General features: G+C 33.0%; 1 protein-coding gene across 1 annotated transcript; it reads right to left on the bottom strand.

Annotated features, from left to right (window-relative positions):
• Positions 1-13376: 13376 nt before the first annotated feature.
• Positions 13377-14803, bottom strand: LOC18598411 (E3 ubiquitin-protein ligase PUB24-like). Its single transcript, XM_018121248.2, has one exon. It carries the CDS (start codon positions 14703-14705, stop codon positions 13479-13481), a length of 1227 nt encoding a protein of 408 aa, XP_017976737.2. The 5' UTR covers positions 14706-14803; the 3' UTR covers positions 13377-13478.
• Between the last annotated feature and the right edge of the window lie 3050 nt (positions 14804-17853).

The following is a 17853-nucleotide window of genomic DNA, read 5'->3' as shown; positions in this document are numbered from 1 at the left end:
ATTACATTTTGGTCGAATTTGAAATTTTTGACGAAAAATGACCAAAATGCCCCTATGAAGTGAAATTTATTTTTTCACTATTTTAAATCGAAAAAAGGATTAAAAGCCTCTAAAATACGACATTTGGCAACGATTAACCACAGGGGAGATAAGAAACTGATACGAAAGCCTTGCGATGTTTCGATCGGTATTCAGGGTATGAATGCCTATCGAGACGTCGCGGCGGTTGTCACGGGCTCGATGAGAATTTCGGATCGTGACATTTACGAGGTTGGGTGTTATTGAAAAAAAATTAAAATCTTAGCCTTCTAGAGATCTTCGTAAGCTTGAGATTACCCTGAAGAAAGAATATGAAACAGTTCTCTCGCAAGAGGAAGCATTTTGGATGTAGAAATACAAGGTTGATTGGCTCTAGTTAGGGGATCGGAACATTGAATATTTTTATCACAGAGTAGTATGTAGAAGGAACAAATCAAAAACTATGCATCTTTGGGATGTAGAGAATAAATAGAGGTGTCAATATGGGTTAGCCCGACTTAGCCTAGTCCAAAACATTATGGGCTATGAAAATATGGGTTGGGTCATGCCAGCCCATTTTTTACATGGGCAATCAAAACCCCAACTGAGAATTCTTTTTTATAAAATTATTTTAGTCCAATTTTGTTATTAAATATTAGCTAAGTCTTTAATTTTCAATTATAACTTAGTTATTTTTAAGTGTTTTATAATTAATTTATTTTCAAGTGAGTTATTTTAATTTTATGTGTATTTCCTTTAATTTAATTATTATTTATTAGTTTTTATATTTTTGTAGGAATTAAGAGAATTGGATTTAATTTTGGAAAGTAAGATGCTGAATATAAGGCCTCATACCCCCGTATAGTAGTCAACATAACTGTATCAATAAGATGCAGGGGCAATTAACATAAATTTAAGTGTCAAAGAGTGGTGATGAGTGAAAGAAATAATTTGAAATAAAATATTTTGCTCCCGAGAAAATAGTAATTAAATAATAATATTTTTATCGAGGATAAATTAGCGAGTTAAAAGGTGATTCAGAAGTAAACCGGGACAAAGTGAGACATTTTGGGTCCCGAGGAGACAAGTGAAAAATTTTAGAATAAAATAATATTAAAATATTAATATTTTATCTGTTGTTGAAATTAGTAATAAAGGAGGATTATATGATTAATGTAAGTGGGAGAGAAGAAATAGGAAAGAATTTCAAAGAAAAATGATAATAATGGGGCTCACGTGTCATTATTAAATAGAGTTAGAGCGGGTAAGTATATATTTAAATATTATGGTGATACCTTGGTGAAGTGCAAATTTTATATTTTGTTTGTACACGTGTAAAAGAAGAAAGATGGAAGAAAATTGGAATTAAATAAATGTTGGAAGGACCAAATTATAAAGGATGAAAGTTTGGAGGGGCACACGGTAAATAAAGAAAAGTTTGAGGACTTATGTGTAAATTTTAATATTTAGAGTTAAATGAGAATTTACTAAGGAAGGTTAAATTATGTGGAATATGAGATATACATGTGAAATTCACTATTACATGCAAAAAAGAGAAAGTTAGTGGGAAACATATGGGACCCCACCATGTGAAAGTTGATAAAGAGAAAAAGAATTAAAAAAAAGAGTATTTAATTGAAGAAAACCATGGTTTAGCAAGGATAGCCCATGGTATACAAGTAAGAATGGTAATGTGAATTGAAAAGAAAAAGGCATAAACATAATATTTAATAGGAAGAAAACAAAGAAAGAGAATTGATTAGCATGACATGTAGAGAGAAAAGAAATGAAAATAATGGAAAAAGAATGGTCAATTAAGGTGGCGGGTGGAAAGGTCCAAAAGCCTTTTTGACTTGTAATTTTAACCACATAAAAGAATGAGGAAAATGACAAAATGACCAAGCTTTGGGCAATTCGCCCATGAGAGAAGAAAAGAAAGAAAATTTGAGTGGTGGGGAAACTTGGGAGAATCTGCCCACACTAAGGAATGTCAAAATATCTTTGCCTTGAGAAAACCCACACCTTTGGAAAGAAAAAGAGAGAGAATCAGCTTTAAAGCAAAGAGAGAAAGGAAAAAAGGAAGAAAGAAAGAATGGAGAAAGAAGAAAAAGACAAGGAAGGTTTGACCTAGTGGTTCCAAGCTAAGGAAGGTATGTAGAGCTTTGATTTTAGTTGTGATTCTTGAGGAGATGAGTTGGTAATTGTGTGAGAATGTTTATGGCAGCAAAGGTCCTCCAAGAATTGAAAGAAATAGATCCATGCTTATGGGTCAATCTTGGAATCCATGGTGATTTTGAGCTAGATAAGTTATGGGTAAGTATTTTGGTCCTGAAATCACAAGTAAACAAAAGAAATGAGATGTGTATTAATTGTTTGTTTTTGTGGTAGCAATGGTTACCATCAGTGTGAGGAAATTGTGAGCTATATGTGTGGAATTCAAGTTAAAATCGAAAGGTAAGCATGCAATGTGTCTAAATTGTGTTGTGTTGATTATGGTCGATTGATAGTATGTGGAATGCTTGTTAAATGCTTGTGATTAAGGTTGATGAAAAATATGAAATTAGGTTAAGGATTTAATGATTGATGTGTTACTCGCCCTCTAGAATAATTAAGTGTATTGAGTTCAAATTTTTGCTAGGAAGCGTATAAGTAGAGAGGTTGCTATGGTGGCATGCCGGAGGAAGTAACGGGTGATTGGCAAGTAGAATTAGCTAGATACGCATCCGAGTCAATAGCAAAGTAGTATCCCGCTATTGTGAGGTGAGTAAGGGGTGTCCATTTTAAAATTCCCGTAACTATATATATGTATATATATATATACGTGCTGGTTTACTTTAAACACAAATTGTGGAAAACATGAGCTAGTAGAAATACTAGGAAATTGTGGATACCATGACTTTGAAAATGGCTTTGTATATATATATAAAAGCTATATATATGTAAAGAGTTTTTAAAATTGGGAAACAAGCTTTTTAATATGGTTTATATCAAAATGTGCCTTATTGATTGTGTGATGTGCATTCATGAATGAATTTTACAATCACCATGCCGATTTGATATTTAAACCTCATGCAAAGGTTTTACAATGCAAAAGTCTTACGAAAAGAGGTTTTATCATGTTGCCATGGTTGGTACTTTTGAAATGGACTTGAAACAAACTTTTGAGAACTTAACTTGATTTTTAAATGGTTTTATCAAATTGGGAGATTCAAGAGTAGGTCGAATGTCACATCGGTATAGTGTAACCCTTGTGCACAAGTGAGCTCTAGCTAGAGAACCTTTAGGTCACCGACGGGCTGTTAGACATGGCTGGGGCCATGGTCTGTGATATATATTTATGGTTAGGCCATAAGTGATATACGCGGTTGCAATCACTTGATTCTCCGATGCCGGCCAACATCGTTGAGACTGCCATGGCTGTGGGATCTGGTGGAACGAGGCTCCCAGATAATATTACGTGGAAGCGGGTCCACGAGTTTTTATTTCTATTACCTACTCGAGAGTGATATCTCTTTGGGTTTTCAAACTTGTATGCTTTTTGCATGGTGAAACTATAAGATTTTTCGCAGCTCCCCTTTTTATACTATGATGTTTGGATTTAATTCCTCGTGTACAAGATGATTTGTGAATTTGTGGTATAAGCTTGATAACACTTGATTTTATGGGAGCGTGCATGTTTATGTTGAATTGCCTTGAGTAAGTTGTTAAATAATTTTGATGATAGAAATCTTTCACTCATACTGGTTTTGACTTAATGAGGGTTAAATGATTTCTTGCATAAAAATCCTTGGTTTTATTCGCAAGGCACAATGTCCAATTTTTTTTAACTAGTTTACATGTTCTTATGTTTTTATATATCCAAATCTTCTCTACTTTATGCTTGTTTCCCATTTACGCGCTACTCACGAAGCCGATGATCACTGAGTCTGTGAGACTCACCCTTTTATTTCCTTTTTGCAGATAGTGATCGGCCTAGTGTGCAATCATCGGCACTTATGGTTCACCGCGGATAGGTAAAGGCATCTTATAGCATTTCATTCTGAGTTACTCCACTGTTAGAGGTTGAGTCATTTGTAGCATAATTTGATTATAAATAGTATTAATGTAAAGGTATGGTTGTATATTAAAAACCTTAATGTACTTCTACAATTATGTTGAATAAAAGTTGAGTTGATTTATCATAGCTATTGTTTAAGCTATGTTACATAAAGGATGTATGGTTCATGGTTATACAAAGATTTCAAATAAGGCTTCTTCGAGACTTGACGGGTTTTCTCGCAAGACTCGGATGCTGGTAGCGATCAAGGAACGGTTGTTACATTGAAAGACCCGAAAATCTGCTTGCATATGTTTCAGTGTTTTGACCATAACTCGTGCTATAGAACTCCAAATGATGTGATTCTTCTACCATTGGAAAGATAAGAGATAGAGATACAACTTTTCCCAATTCTGCTTTGAAGACAAAGAAAATTACGTTAGAAGATGATGAGGCGTACTGCTGCAGGAATAGAAATTTTGAAATATGATATTTGATTTTTAGGCCTCTCATTACACTTTTAAGCCCAATTAGAATCAATAGGTTAACTTAGGAGATTTTAGGTTAAGATTGTTAATATAAATAAGATGTTTTAATGAGACATTAAGGGACAACTTTTGGAGATTCAAAAAGCTAGAAGTTGAGGGTAAAACTTGAAAGCAAGGCTGTAAATATTTGTTTTGTTTTCTTCCTTAGCTTTTATTTTTCTTGTTACTCTCAATTGTTGAAATTTATATAATGTTTTTTGTCTTTGCAAATATGTGTAGCTAATTTTCTTTTTCTAGGGTTGCAATTGAACACATATTAATCTAAATTTTTAATCTCTTTTTTGCTTATCTTTAGTGGGATTTGAATTGTTTATTCCAATTTGTTCTTAATACTTTTAATTACTTGATCATCAATTAAATTTATATAAGAACCTAAACAAACTTGTGTATAAGATATGGATAGTATATGATCATATTAATTGATTTGCATGTAGGATAGAATAATACCCATATGTAGCCAGATTAAAGCCTGAGCTTAATGAATTTGTTTTAATTTCAATTCACATAGGGATATAGTGTTTTGGTTAAAATAGATATTTTTATAAGACGAGTTGGGAGATCTTTATAAATAATTGAGGACTATAGGTTAGCAATTCAATCCATTGAAATAAGTTAAAGAAACAGATGTAAGATTTAGATGAAGTGTGAGGGATATTGTAATCCTAGACTTGTTTGATTTTATTTTTACTCAAGTTATTATTACTTTGATTTTTCTTTTTAGTTTAAATTTTGGTTATTTAGTTTTAGTTAATTAATTAATTTGATTGTTTGGATTAGATTAAATTGTTCTAATTTTAGTACTTAGTAAAATTTTAGATCAAGTTCTATGAGATCGATACTCTGCTTATCGTTATACTATTTTTTCGATATGTATACTTGCGTAGGTAGAATTTAACTGACACCAACCCAGCCCACTCTTGTCAGCACATGGGTAGGGCAGGGCTAGCCCACTTTTTGTTTTTTCAAAAAAAAAAATCTTATTTTCACAATTCTACGTAATAAACTTCCTATCAATAAAATTCTTCCATGATTTAATCCATAAATTGAATAATAAAAACATGTTATAAACAAATAAATTACACTAAACATAAATAAGAAAATAAATTACATCAAATATAAATAAAGTTTAAATATTTAACACAAACTACAATTCTATAAACATAAGTACATTACCAAATAAATAAAAACTTTAAAACTCATTTATATCCTGCTCAATCCTCATGCTCAAGCAGAACATTTGAATCTTGTTTGGACAGTAATGATATCTTAAAGTTTGAATCATTATCATTTAATATTCGTTGCCTTAAAAGAAAAAGAGATAGTGAGTTTCAATTTTAACTAAAATTATCAATTTGACAAGTAAAGATTAAAGACTTTGAAATAAATAAAACAAACAATACCATTTGTAACTATATTATTAATTTTATATAGCTAAATATATAAAATTGTTAAATAAACTAAAATTATTAATTTAATCTTTTTTCTTCTAGCGCGTATGGCTAACCTACACCAACCCGAGATAACTCACTGATTAGATAGGCTGGCCCATTTAGGCCTGATTTTAATATGGACTTGAATTTTCAAACCTCAACCCACCTCACTTTCAATAAAAAATGGGTCGGCCCGATAGGCCAGGCCCATTTTGACAGGTTTAAGAATAAATGGTGTGATGATGAGAGTATTACTAAGTCTCTAGTTGTTACTTTCTTTTAATAGTTATGTTATAAAGAAAGTGAGTTCCTCCTAGTGTATCTGATTACAGGCAATTCCTTATACTTGCAATGAAAAGTTATGAGATTTTAATCAAACCTATTAATGAAGGAGAAGTCCAAGCTGCTTTATTTGAGATGAAACCTTTGAAAGTGCTAGGCTTAGATGGGCTTCACGCCCTATTTTTCCAATCTCAATGGAGTATTGTGGGACAAAGTGCGGTGCAATATGTGCAAAATGTTTTTGAAGGTGGAGAAATTGCTAATGATTTATGTAAATCTTTGATTGTACTAATCTTGAAAATAACCTCACTTGAACATGTTTCTCAATATAAACTTATTTGTTTACTTCTAGTCACCTTCAAAGTCCTAATGAAGGTGATTAGTAATAGGCTAATGTCACGACCCAAATCCTAAGCCATGACCAACGCATGGACCCAATAGGTGTAGCCCATTAGGCCCAAGCAAACCTTTTTATGAGATCTTGTTCCTCATTCCATCCATCATCTTTAAACCTATGTGTTGTAATTCTCGACGATGAATGTTTCAATAATATTTTATAGCAACTGAATATTCATATTTGTATTACCTCAAAGTACTGTCATTCATTACCATCTCATAAGGGCATCATTATCAATCCAACATATACATACTTCATTTATAACAAGACTCTTAGTAGTTTACATTACATATGTGTGTGCACGGACAAAAGACTCTCAACTGTCAGCGGAGTGACTTTAAGTGAAGGTACCGCTACTGAGATGCTATAGTACCTACCAAGAAAACGAGCGTATGTGGACACTCAATCTAGGTCCCAACTGCCTCCGAATATGAAAACATGAAGTTTAAAAACAGTGAGTATAAACCCTGTGAGTGAACATAGGAAGGGAACAAGCAATGATAAGAAAAGTTGATACTCATGATGCACTTATTTGAAAACAATGCAACTTAGTTCAAGTTCTTATTAAAATCCTTCCATTAAACCCTTGGTTATTAAATCATTTAATGATGAAGGAACCATATTTAGTATGAAATTAGAAAGAGAGGAAATTTCCAGCAATTATCCAATCAAAGCAGTATAAACAGAATGTTTCTCGTTGCAATAAAATCAATTTGCAAATAAACAGCAAATTTTCAAGATTCATTATGTGCATCTCACCCAGCTCATGTGCATCCCACCACATTGTGCACAAAGACGGACATCCCATCTCACCCAGCTCATGTGCATCCCACCACATCGTGCACATAGCCGGACATCCCATCTCACCCAACTCATGTGCATCCCACCATATCGTGCACATAGCCAGACATCCCATCTATCTCCCTCACCACCGTCATCACCGGTAAGTGCACACTCACCCCTCACATGCACGGTTGCATTTGTCACACGATGGTACCATTTATGACATAGTATATATATATATATATATATATATATATATATATCAACATTATAGAAAAACATATAGATTCATCCTTTTACACATTTCACTTTTCACAACATCAAACATTTTATTAAGGGCTTGTTCCTAGGAAATTTTAAAGCAAAAACCGTTGAAATTTCCAAATGATTCATTGAAACACGCAAACATTTTCCCAAAATATTTTGAAATGCAAGTTCACTCACCCTATGATAGCAGGATATTACATTGCTATTTGTTATGAGGCGTATCTAGCTATTCTACTTTCTGATCGCTCGTTATTCCCTCTAGCACGCCACCAACGTGCACTATCTTTACTTTTGTACTTCCTAGCAACAATCCAAATTCAATATCTTTATTGTACCTCGTTTCTACTTCTCTTTTTCCTTCAATCATGAATCCTCATCCAACTAACTTATATTTTGACACATTCTTTACCAAAGTGGCCTTTATCTTTACTTGCGTAATTCTTTAGATTATGGATACTGGCAACTTATTTATAACTCTAGCACATATATAAATCTTGTCTTAGGATATTTATCAAGTTTATCCATCATTTTCACAACAATTACCTAACATATGGTGGCAACTATAAATTTACTTCCATAAACATTTTCTAAGGCTACATGTACCACCATTCTCATTTACATGTTGCCACCAAGCATAACATTAATATTCATTCGTGCACACCAACATGCATAACCTTTTAAACCTTTCCTAACAACACATATCTACACACCAAACTTCCAATCAATATAATTACCTTCCAACCATACCCATGACATCACAATAACACTACATATGCACGTAATCATTCTCACCATACTAGACCAATCATAAGCTTCAAATTGTAGCATTAAGCTTACCACTTGGTTTTAGCTTGAATTTCACCCAACGAAATTCATAATTTTCTCACACCCATGGTCACCATAGCTGCCACAAAATGATTCACACATCATTTTTGCTAGAATTTAACCAACCATAAGCTTAAAAACACAAAATCCTTACCTTAGCTTGCTTGAATTACAACACCAAGCTTTTCTTCCTTTTTTCTCTTTTTCTCTTTCTTCTTCTCCTAGGGTTTATATGTGCTGGAAATTAGGGTTTAAAACTTTAGGTTTAGTGCCCAAGAAGTTTGGAGAAGAAAGAAGTAAGAAAAGAAAGGAAATAAGAAGAAAACAAGGAAAAAAAATTGAAAAACTCCATTTTCATGTTGGTAAAGGTGAATATGGCGTTGGGTGGGGAGGAAGAAAAAAAAAGTTGCTGGAAGTTGGTGCAAACTACTAGAAAAATGAGAAGAAGCTATTGAAAAATGATATTTATAGCCAAAGCTTATCCAATTTTTCATGCAATTACAATAATGCCCTTAACAAGGTGGCTTATCTTATTCTTATCCTTTGTGTAATCTTTTTATTCTTTTGACGTTGAGAAAAGGTCCAAAATCCTCTAAAAAGGTCCCTTGAATAGCCTCCCAAAATCCCTAGCTTCCAAAGTCCCATAAACTTGTTAATTGTGGAAAATACGGTGAAGGCCGCGGCTCTCAATTTCCAGCGCCGCGGTGCTCAAAGGTTTTGCCAAATTCTGTTCCTTTGGCATAGTATTTTCATTTCAACAAAGATGTTGACCACCTTCCTGCTAGAACTGGGCAAAGTGGTAACACCAAAGTTGTAGCCCTGCCTCTTAGCTTTCTAATAGTCCAAAAATCATGTCATTTGGACTTGTTTAGTGGGAGATATATTTGAAAAACCGAAACATATGCAAATAGAGCAACAGTCCATTGTGCACCTTTCTTCACCAATTGAAATAATTTTTGATCCTACTCCTATAAAAACGTAAAATAAATATAACTAACATAAAACTAGCATTGTTAGCCACCATATCAAGGTATGGGGTACTACAGCTAAAGCCTTTATGAGTTTATTGATAGTAGATACTCAAGCAAGCTTCATAGCAGGGAGGGTGATCATAGACAACATAATTGTGACCTAAGAAATTATTCATTCTTTTAGGAAAAAGCAAGGTCGAGTTGGAAGGAAGATGATAAAAATTGACCTCGAAAAATTCTATGATAGACTCAAATGGGAGTTCATCCATGACACTTTATTGGAAGTTAGGATTCCGACTAAGATTATCGATGTGTTACTTCGTAGCTAGAGATGTTTTAGCACACAAATCTCATGGAATGGTTCACCATCAGAAATTTTTGTTCCTTTTAGAAGGGTGCAACAAGGAAATCCCCTATTACCATACTTATTTCTATTATGCATGGAAAGACTTGCCCATGGAATTAATGTAGCAATCTCACAAGGTTTATGGAAGTCAATAAAATTGGGTAAAAAGTGTCCACCATTGACCCATTTATTCTTTGCTGATGACCTTTTAATATTTGCAAAGGTTTCAATTTCTCAAATGGAGGTAATTAAAGGAGTTTTACATGATTTTTGGGCTTGTTTAGGGGATGTTGTATCACACTTCTGGTGAAGGTATCAATACTTAAGGTACGTAACCTTTTTTTTTCTCCTTTCAAAGGGTTTTTTGTTTGATTTTAAGCTGCCTTTTTAGTCCAAACTTTTATGACTTGGATTTCCATTAAAATCGTGTGAATTAATCTTGGACAACATCTTTTCAAACATTTGGAAGGAAATGTGATGATTATTTATGAAATTCATGTTTATTGCAAGTTATGAATTATTGCAAAAAGCTCTTTTCCTTTGACTTGTCCCTTTCTCGCGTTTGCTCACTGAGTTTTATAACTCACGACCAAAGATTATTTTTTTTGTTTCAAATTAGTAGTTTGCTTGGCTTTCTGTCTTGTGTAGGAGTAACTTAACTTGTATTTGGTAGGTTTGATAATGCCTTCATTCTAACCTCCTAGTTTCGTTACACTTCGCAGTGTGTCAGGTAGAGTCTTTATGTTTATTTCATATTTATGATGATAAAATGGTTATGTAAATAAAATGGGACTATTTATGTTTATGTTATTCATGTATGAGATGTTTATATTAAGCATCGAAAGGGGTGCACAAGACTTGTGAAGCCTATGGTAATGAGGCCATAGATGATATTAACACCTAGGTGTGTGTACTAAGAGCACCAAAGTGTGCATATGACATTTATTAAAAAAGATGTATGAAATTATATGTGATGTGGATTTTGAAAATTTAAATGAAATGTTTTACCATACATCATGATGATGTTTTCCATGATGAATGAAGATGCACTTGATTAAATGTGCCCTAGTATGAGATTACATGTGATAATATGATGAGTTAAAGGCTTTTTTATGTCATGTGAGTCATACCCATATAAATCCTTACACCGATGTGACAACATGGCTTGCATCATTTCAATCCCTTTGCTAGCTAAAGTGATCACATTGTGCACAATCATAATGAATATTATCGCTAACAACAGGTCCTTAACTTAAACTACTCCACCTATAAACATTTACCTCATTCAAGTCATGATGAAATCCCCTTTTTATGCTTTCCTCATAATTCAAATCATAAGGCATGTAGTTTCAACTACCATGCCATTCAAAATACCAATCATTGTTCTCAATACATTAAACTCAACAATTTCATTAACTTTTCAACACATTGAATTTTTCAACATAAAGACATTTATACTTAACATGTGAACAACATTAACATACCACTTATTTGAAAAGCTTGTTCCCAATTCAAGTTTGTTATATTCAATATATATATTCCAATATACATTTACATACATGTGCCTACCAACATTATACAAAATCACATCAAAACATTTTAGGCACAATTATTCAAACCATGTTTCATACATCTTTCTATCAAAATAGTTTTAATGCAAGTCCACTCACCTCTTTGATGCCACTTTTACAAAGTCAAGATCACCTAGCTAAGCTCCTCTAATTATGAAAACTTGGAGCTTTAAGAGAACCTAAAACAAAAAATGTATACAATCAAGCTCTAGCATATTTTTCCAAGATTTTTTTTTGAAAGTTCACTATGTATTAAGACAGAGGAGCTAAAAAGTTAACCTCTAAGAAAGAGTACAAAATCATATTTTGATCTAGGATACCTTGAGAAAGGTATACCTCATCCAGAATCAATACAAGAAAACTTGTCCCCAAACCTTCGGAGTGAACAAAAACTCGCAGCACAACTTATAAACAAAATCCATGGTTGGCTCTTTGCATTAATGTATCCCTGTACAATCTGAAAAACCCTAGAAGAAAATAAAAAGCACACAATTCCTGTGCAGGGGACATAACATAGTCCTAAATATCCATAACTATACAACAAAAAGACCCTATTTGATAACACCATCAGCATCAATAATATCTGCCTTAACACAAAAAAACATACTTTCCTAAAATGTCTTTATCATAACACAAACTTGACATCTTTCTTCACCTTTGAGCCCTTCCAGTTGAAGCTTAATCCATACTCATTCCAGTGTCTTGATGAAGTCATTCTCGCATTGCACTCCTATCTTTCCAAGATTTGAAATGAAACTAACACTCTAACAACTTTCAGCAATTTTTCTCTTCGATCTAAGTTCTCCCTCTCGAACATTTACACCTCACACCCATTTCAAATGCTTAGGTTTTTGGAGAACCCTTACTCAACTTTTATATTAAATCTAGAAATCCCATTTTGTTTCTTACTTTTTCCAAGATATCCAAGAGTCCCATAAATTAAACAACATGCAAAAGCCTATAGTAGATCTTCTGTCATTACCATTACCTGTCCAATCTTGAATTAGTTGATTTTTTCATAAATTGGTAGACTCCACTTTTAAATTTATTCAATAACTAGTTGTCATATAAGCGAGCACAAATATTTGAAATAAAACTGGTGGAGCAAGTAATATGATTCATACCAATATCATGTACTTCATGGAGTTAGCAATTGAACTCAAGTTTACCAATTTACTCAATTCGAAGATTAAACTAATTTTAAACTGCAGTTTGAGCCCAGCAATCAAAAAGAAAAAAAGGGAGTACCCAAATTTGAATATGTGAATAATTATTAAAGCATCATCCGATAAAATTTACTTATAAACGACTTTGAATGCTTTTAACATATTTGCCTTGACCTGGCTAAGGTTACGATCTGGTATTTTCCAAAAAAAGTAAAATGAGATAGCTTTTAATATTCTTCCCATATGATAAAAATGATTTCCATGCCTATTCTTGCCAGGATATAAATATCAATGTCATTCCCAAAACTTGGAAATTCGTCATATTTCATCAGTCAAGCATCAGCATTACTAAATAAGTAACTACTCACATATATATATGTCTTCAATTTAAATCCCTAATTTCTCCCGAATTATCATAAAACATCAAAGAAAGTATAAGGATTGAAAGTCGTGAGTTTTCTGTTTTTGATTCCATATATATGTATGATTCTTCTAGTTGCTTCAAGGTTTCATGCATCAGAGAAATAGCATGAGTTGGTAGATGAATATATAAGTAGTAATAAAAATCATCCATGATACATAATTGATTTCTCCTTACCAAAATTATTTAATTAATTAGATCCCATTATAGTGGTTAATTTTCTCATAAACAAGTTATAAACCAAAATAAAAACGAAGTACATAAATTCAGAACCAATAGTGACGATTAACTACAGACATGCTCAATAAAATAATGTGCATAAAAACAGTTGTGACCATTCTTCGTGAATATAGTAGTTGTCAATTACATGTTCTTTTAGAAAAGAAAAAGTAAATAATGCATAGAATTTTATTGAATTCATTTAATATACCTTGTCAAGAGAGTTATATTGATGCAACGGAATTTTTGCCACTCATCAGAATGCGATCTAAGGATCTCCATAGCTTTGTCCTTCAAATATGTTGCACTGTCACCTTGCAGCAACATGCAAAGCTTCGTTACAGTACCGACCTCCAACATTTCATGAAGAACCAAATTCGTGGCAGAGAACTTGCTTATCGACGAAAGGATCAGCACGGCTCGATCATCGGCCGTTGGAGAAACTCTCATGATCCTCTTTGTCACCACCGCGACGCCGCCTTTATGGCTAAGAAACTCAGCTCTCCCATCTGCACAAGAACACAGATGGAAGAGTATTCCCAGAATAAGCTCGGTGGTTCTCCTTTCGGGTGATCCCAATTCAAGCTCGATAAGCGCAGAAACTGCTCCTGATTCAACCATCATTAACCGATTTCTTCCCCAGGGACAAACATCAAATAAAACATGCAAAGCTGCATTCATTCCCTGTTGAGTGACCCTGCTGCGTTGTGTTAAAACTCCAACAGCAGTCTCAAAGAACTGAGGTTCTAATCTTTCCAGTAAAATAGAACTGGCTGTTTCAATGATTGTTTTCAATACCAAAGCGGCATGGGATTTAACCGTAACTTGGGTTTTGGATTCACATCCTAATACCCAAATCAGTGATTTGATAATCTCATCTTTTTCATTAAGAGACAAATTTGTTTCAGCCGATGGAATACGAATTAAAGAGAGTACGCTTAGGGCTTCTTCCAGGCCATTGACGCAGTCTTCCTTGAAACAATTTACAATAAACGATAGCATAGCTTTAGGCACCCCAGCCTCCACCATATACTTCCTGTTTCTTTCATTCTTGGCGGCCAACAAATCCAATTCTCTCAGAGCCTCCATCTTCGAATCAGGATGTTTATCGAGCTCTTTGATGAGTTTACGGAAATGGAACTTATCAACGGAAGGTTTAGGGGTAGGAATCCGGTCGACGCCAAGCGAAGCATTCTCAGTGCACCAGGCTTGGATCAACCGACGCAGCGTATGGTTAGGCGTTAAATCAGAGTCTCTAGGCAAAGGCTGTTGGGTGACTGGACAGCTGGTGTTTTTGCCCTTGAGTAGCCATTGCTCAATGCTCTCTCGATCATAGGTGATGCCGGTTATGGCTGTCACTGGGTCTTTCATGATTTGCAAAGAAATGGGGCAGACGAAATACTTAGGAACTTCAATATCATCCATGAAAAGAGAGAAGACAATGGTTAAAAAGATTGATAAAAAAAAGGATGCAATGTTAGGAGGAAGAAGAAGCTGAAAATTAAAAAGTGTAGAATGGGAAGGTATTGAGGAGTAGGGTTCTCCGGTGGTAAGAGAAAGCGGCTTAATTTATTGACAAAATTGGAAAGAATGAAGGGATTGGTCGTCTTTTACTGGTCATTGTATTCTCATAAATCATCGCTTACCAATAAATTCATTCGTTGGTCAAAGGGAGAAAGTCCAGGCTCTTGCCCACATTAAAGTAACACGTAACGCCTCGCCTGATGCCGTTTAATCTAATATATTACAATTTTCATAAAAACAAGTAATTGTTCTGTGTGGATGATATATTACTATTTTCATAAATGCCAAGTCTCCTCTAATCAATGTCTTTAATCTGATTTTATACTCTTTTCTTCCTATACAACTTATTTTTTTTTCAATTTTTAATATTCTTGCCTTTTATATACAATAAGTTACAATTCAATCTCACTTAAATATATAATAACGTTTTAATTTTTTAAAATTTAATTTTTAATTCTTACCAAAACAATACGGCTATAAAGAATTGTGTTGATTGCAAGTTGCAATTATTAGGGTAAGTCGATTAGCTTTCAACTTCCATATATTTTCTTAATTTTTCTCTAAGTAAGGTTTTAAGAAGAAAATTTTACCAGGCATTGCCACCCATATCCTTTTATTTAAAAAAATAATAATAAAATTTCAATGAAGATACAAAATATCCTCATACGACTTTAGAAATAACGGTCTATATATAAATGAATTATTCGACATAGTTACATGAGATGTAACAGAGCTATTGCTTTTATTTTTTTTTGACATAATACTTGACAAAGTCTTTTAAACTGTTTCAAAAATTTTAAATAAATTGTAATTTTTCAATTGCGTTTAATCAAGATTTTTTATATTTATTTTGAATCAAATAATCCTTCATATTTAACGGTTGATTAATTGTCAATAATAAAAAATTCTCTTGTCTAACATGGTATTGACATGGATGGTAAAAATACTACGAGATCATTTTATCATCCATTACAATATGTTAGCATACTATATCAACGCCACGTAATATAAAATGACAAATGACATTTTGACAAAAAACATTAGTCAATCTTTAATTATAAAGGCTTATTTAGTTCAAAATAAAATTATAAGAACTTAATTGAATACAATAAAAGAATAAAGATGTATTTAAATTTTCTTAAATAGTTTAGAGACTTTTTTAAGTATTATATCTTTTTTTTTTCTTCTATTTGTTAAGATATTCGATATGCTAGATCATAATGTTATAACAATTTTTTTTTGTTTGAACGAGCTCATGTGAGAAGAGACTACCTGCCATCTAATTTCTTTGATTGCTTAAAAAAGGTACAATTCTGAAGTCTTTATTGTTTTGTTTATTTAAGCTTGTTTATTAGGTACTATTCATTGTGGTTTATTAAATTAATACTACATATTTTATTTTTTAAAGTTTTTCTATAGTTTTTTTATCTTTTTATTTATGTTAAACTTTGTATAATTTTCTTTTGAAAGGAAAAAAGAAAATTTTATTATTAAAGAGATTGCAAAAAAGAAGACTTCCTAGCTAAAACTAAGACGAAGCAAAACTACATCATAAAGAGGAATAAATTATAGAATGGTGAAAAAATCCCTAGTGCAGGGAATCCTTCCTTTAACTAACTTGTCAACAATGGTGTTTGCCTCTCTGAATATATCTTTGAATGACAAGTCAATAATTATACATTTGTGACTTTTTACGCGATTTGAGATATGTTTCATATGTTGTGAAATTTTGAAGTAAAAGTTTATTTAAAGAATAGCATTACTTAAATCACTTTCAATAATGAGAGAGTGAGATAAGATCTAAGGAGTAAAAGTGAAAAAAAAAAAAAACCCCCTTTCACAATAGCCATGAACTTTGGAAAATTAGAGTATACAACACCTATAGACTTAGAGAAAGACCCTTTCCATAACTCCTGTATGGTCTTGTAGAACACCACAAATTGTTGCTAGACCCAATTTTGGATTACAAATCCATCAACATTTAATCTAATAGGATCCAATGGAGGACAAGATGAAGAAATCAAAGGACAAGAATTGGGTATAGAACTAAATGGAAATCCTCTATCTCTATACTATGCCCCCTTCGCTACCCCACTCATTTTTTTTGCCACGTGTCTTTTAGGTTTATTAACTTTGTTTAACCTAATGAAAAACGTTACCAGCTTTGCTCTCTATTGCTTTTTACTTTCTTTTTTATCTCTTACACTTTCTTTCACTGTCCTTTTAGAAGATGTTTCTTCTTTTTTAAATAAATTTTCATCAATTCAGCCTTTTCAATTTTATATCTATTAGAGCTAAATATTGGTTCAAAGGGCTAGAATTTGCTATTGCTCACACTTGATGAACCATAAACTAGTTTTTGCTTTGAGGAAATTGTGAAAAATGGCCATTTTCATAACTTGATTTCAAAAATAGCCATCAAAATAAAATTAACTGTTTTAACCCTATTTAGCCATGACATGACAAAAATACCCTCGAAACCGTTTCAAATGAATTAAACCATCCATCATAATTTCTCCCTATTTTTGTCTCTGCTTTTGATTTCTCTCTCTCACCATCCATTTGTCGTGCTCCCAATTTTTCTCTCTCGTGCTTTCAGGACACCAAGCAATGGTTTTGATGTGTTTAGGGTGGGTGGATATTTGAAGAATTTGATTTTTAGGTGTTTTGGATGAAATTAAAATGGTAAAAATGATCACAGATGTTTGAAATAACTTTTAATTGAATCAATTGGGGGCCTAGATACCAATAGACTCAAGAATTTGAAATTTATAAACTTAAGGTTTTAAAGAATTTTTTTTATTTTCAAATGAAACAGGTGTTTTAGATAAGGAAAATTGTGTTTTTGTCATGACTCGGTACTCTCTTCGAGCCCGTGACAACCGCTGCGATGTCCCGATAAACATACCTTACCCGGAATGTCAACCGAAACCTCGCAAGGCTCTAACATCAGTTTCTGGCTCCCCTGTGAGCAACAGTTACTAAATATCATGTTTTAAAGGAATATAGACTATTTTCAAATCAAAGACAATCAAAAAGTAATTTCTAC

The sequence above is a fragment of the Theobroma cacao genome, chromosome 5 (assembly GCF_053813885.1).
Source record: "Theobroma cacao isolate CCN51 chromosome 5, ASM5381388v1, whole genome shotgun sequence".
Taxonomy (NCBI): Eukaryota; Viridiplantae; Streptophyta; class Magnoliopsida; order Malvales; family Malvaceae; genus Theobroma; species Theobroma cacao.
The sequence above is the reverse complement of the archived record's forward strand: the minus strand, read 5'-3'. Positions and strand labels throughout refer to the sequence as shown.

What these genes read in the sequence shown, in the direction of transcription:
- LOC18598411 (XM_018121248.2), bottom strand. Translation starts at nt 14,705, where the DNA reads ATGGATGATATTGAAGTTCCTAAGTATTTCGTCTGCCCCATTTCTTTG.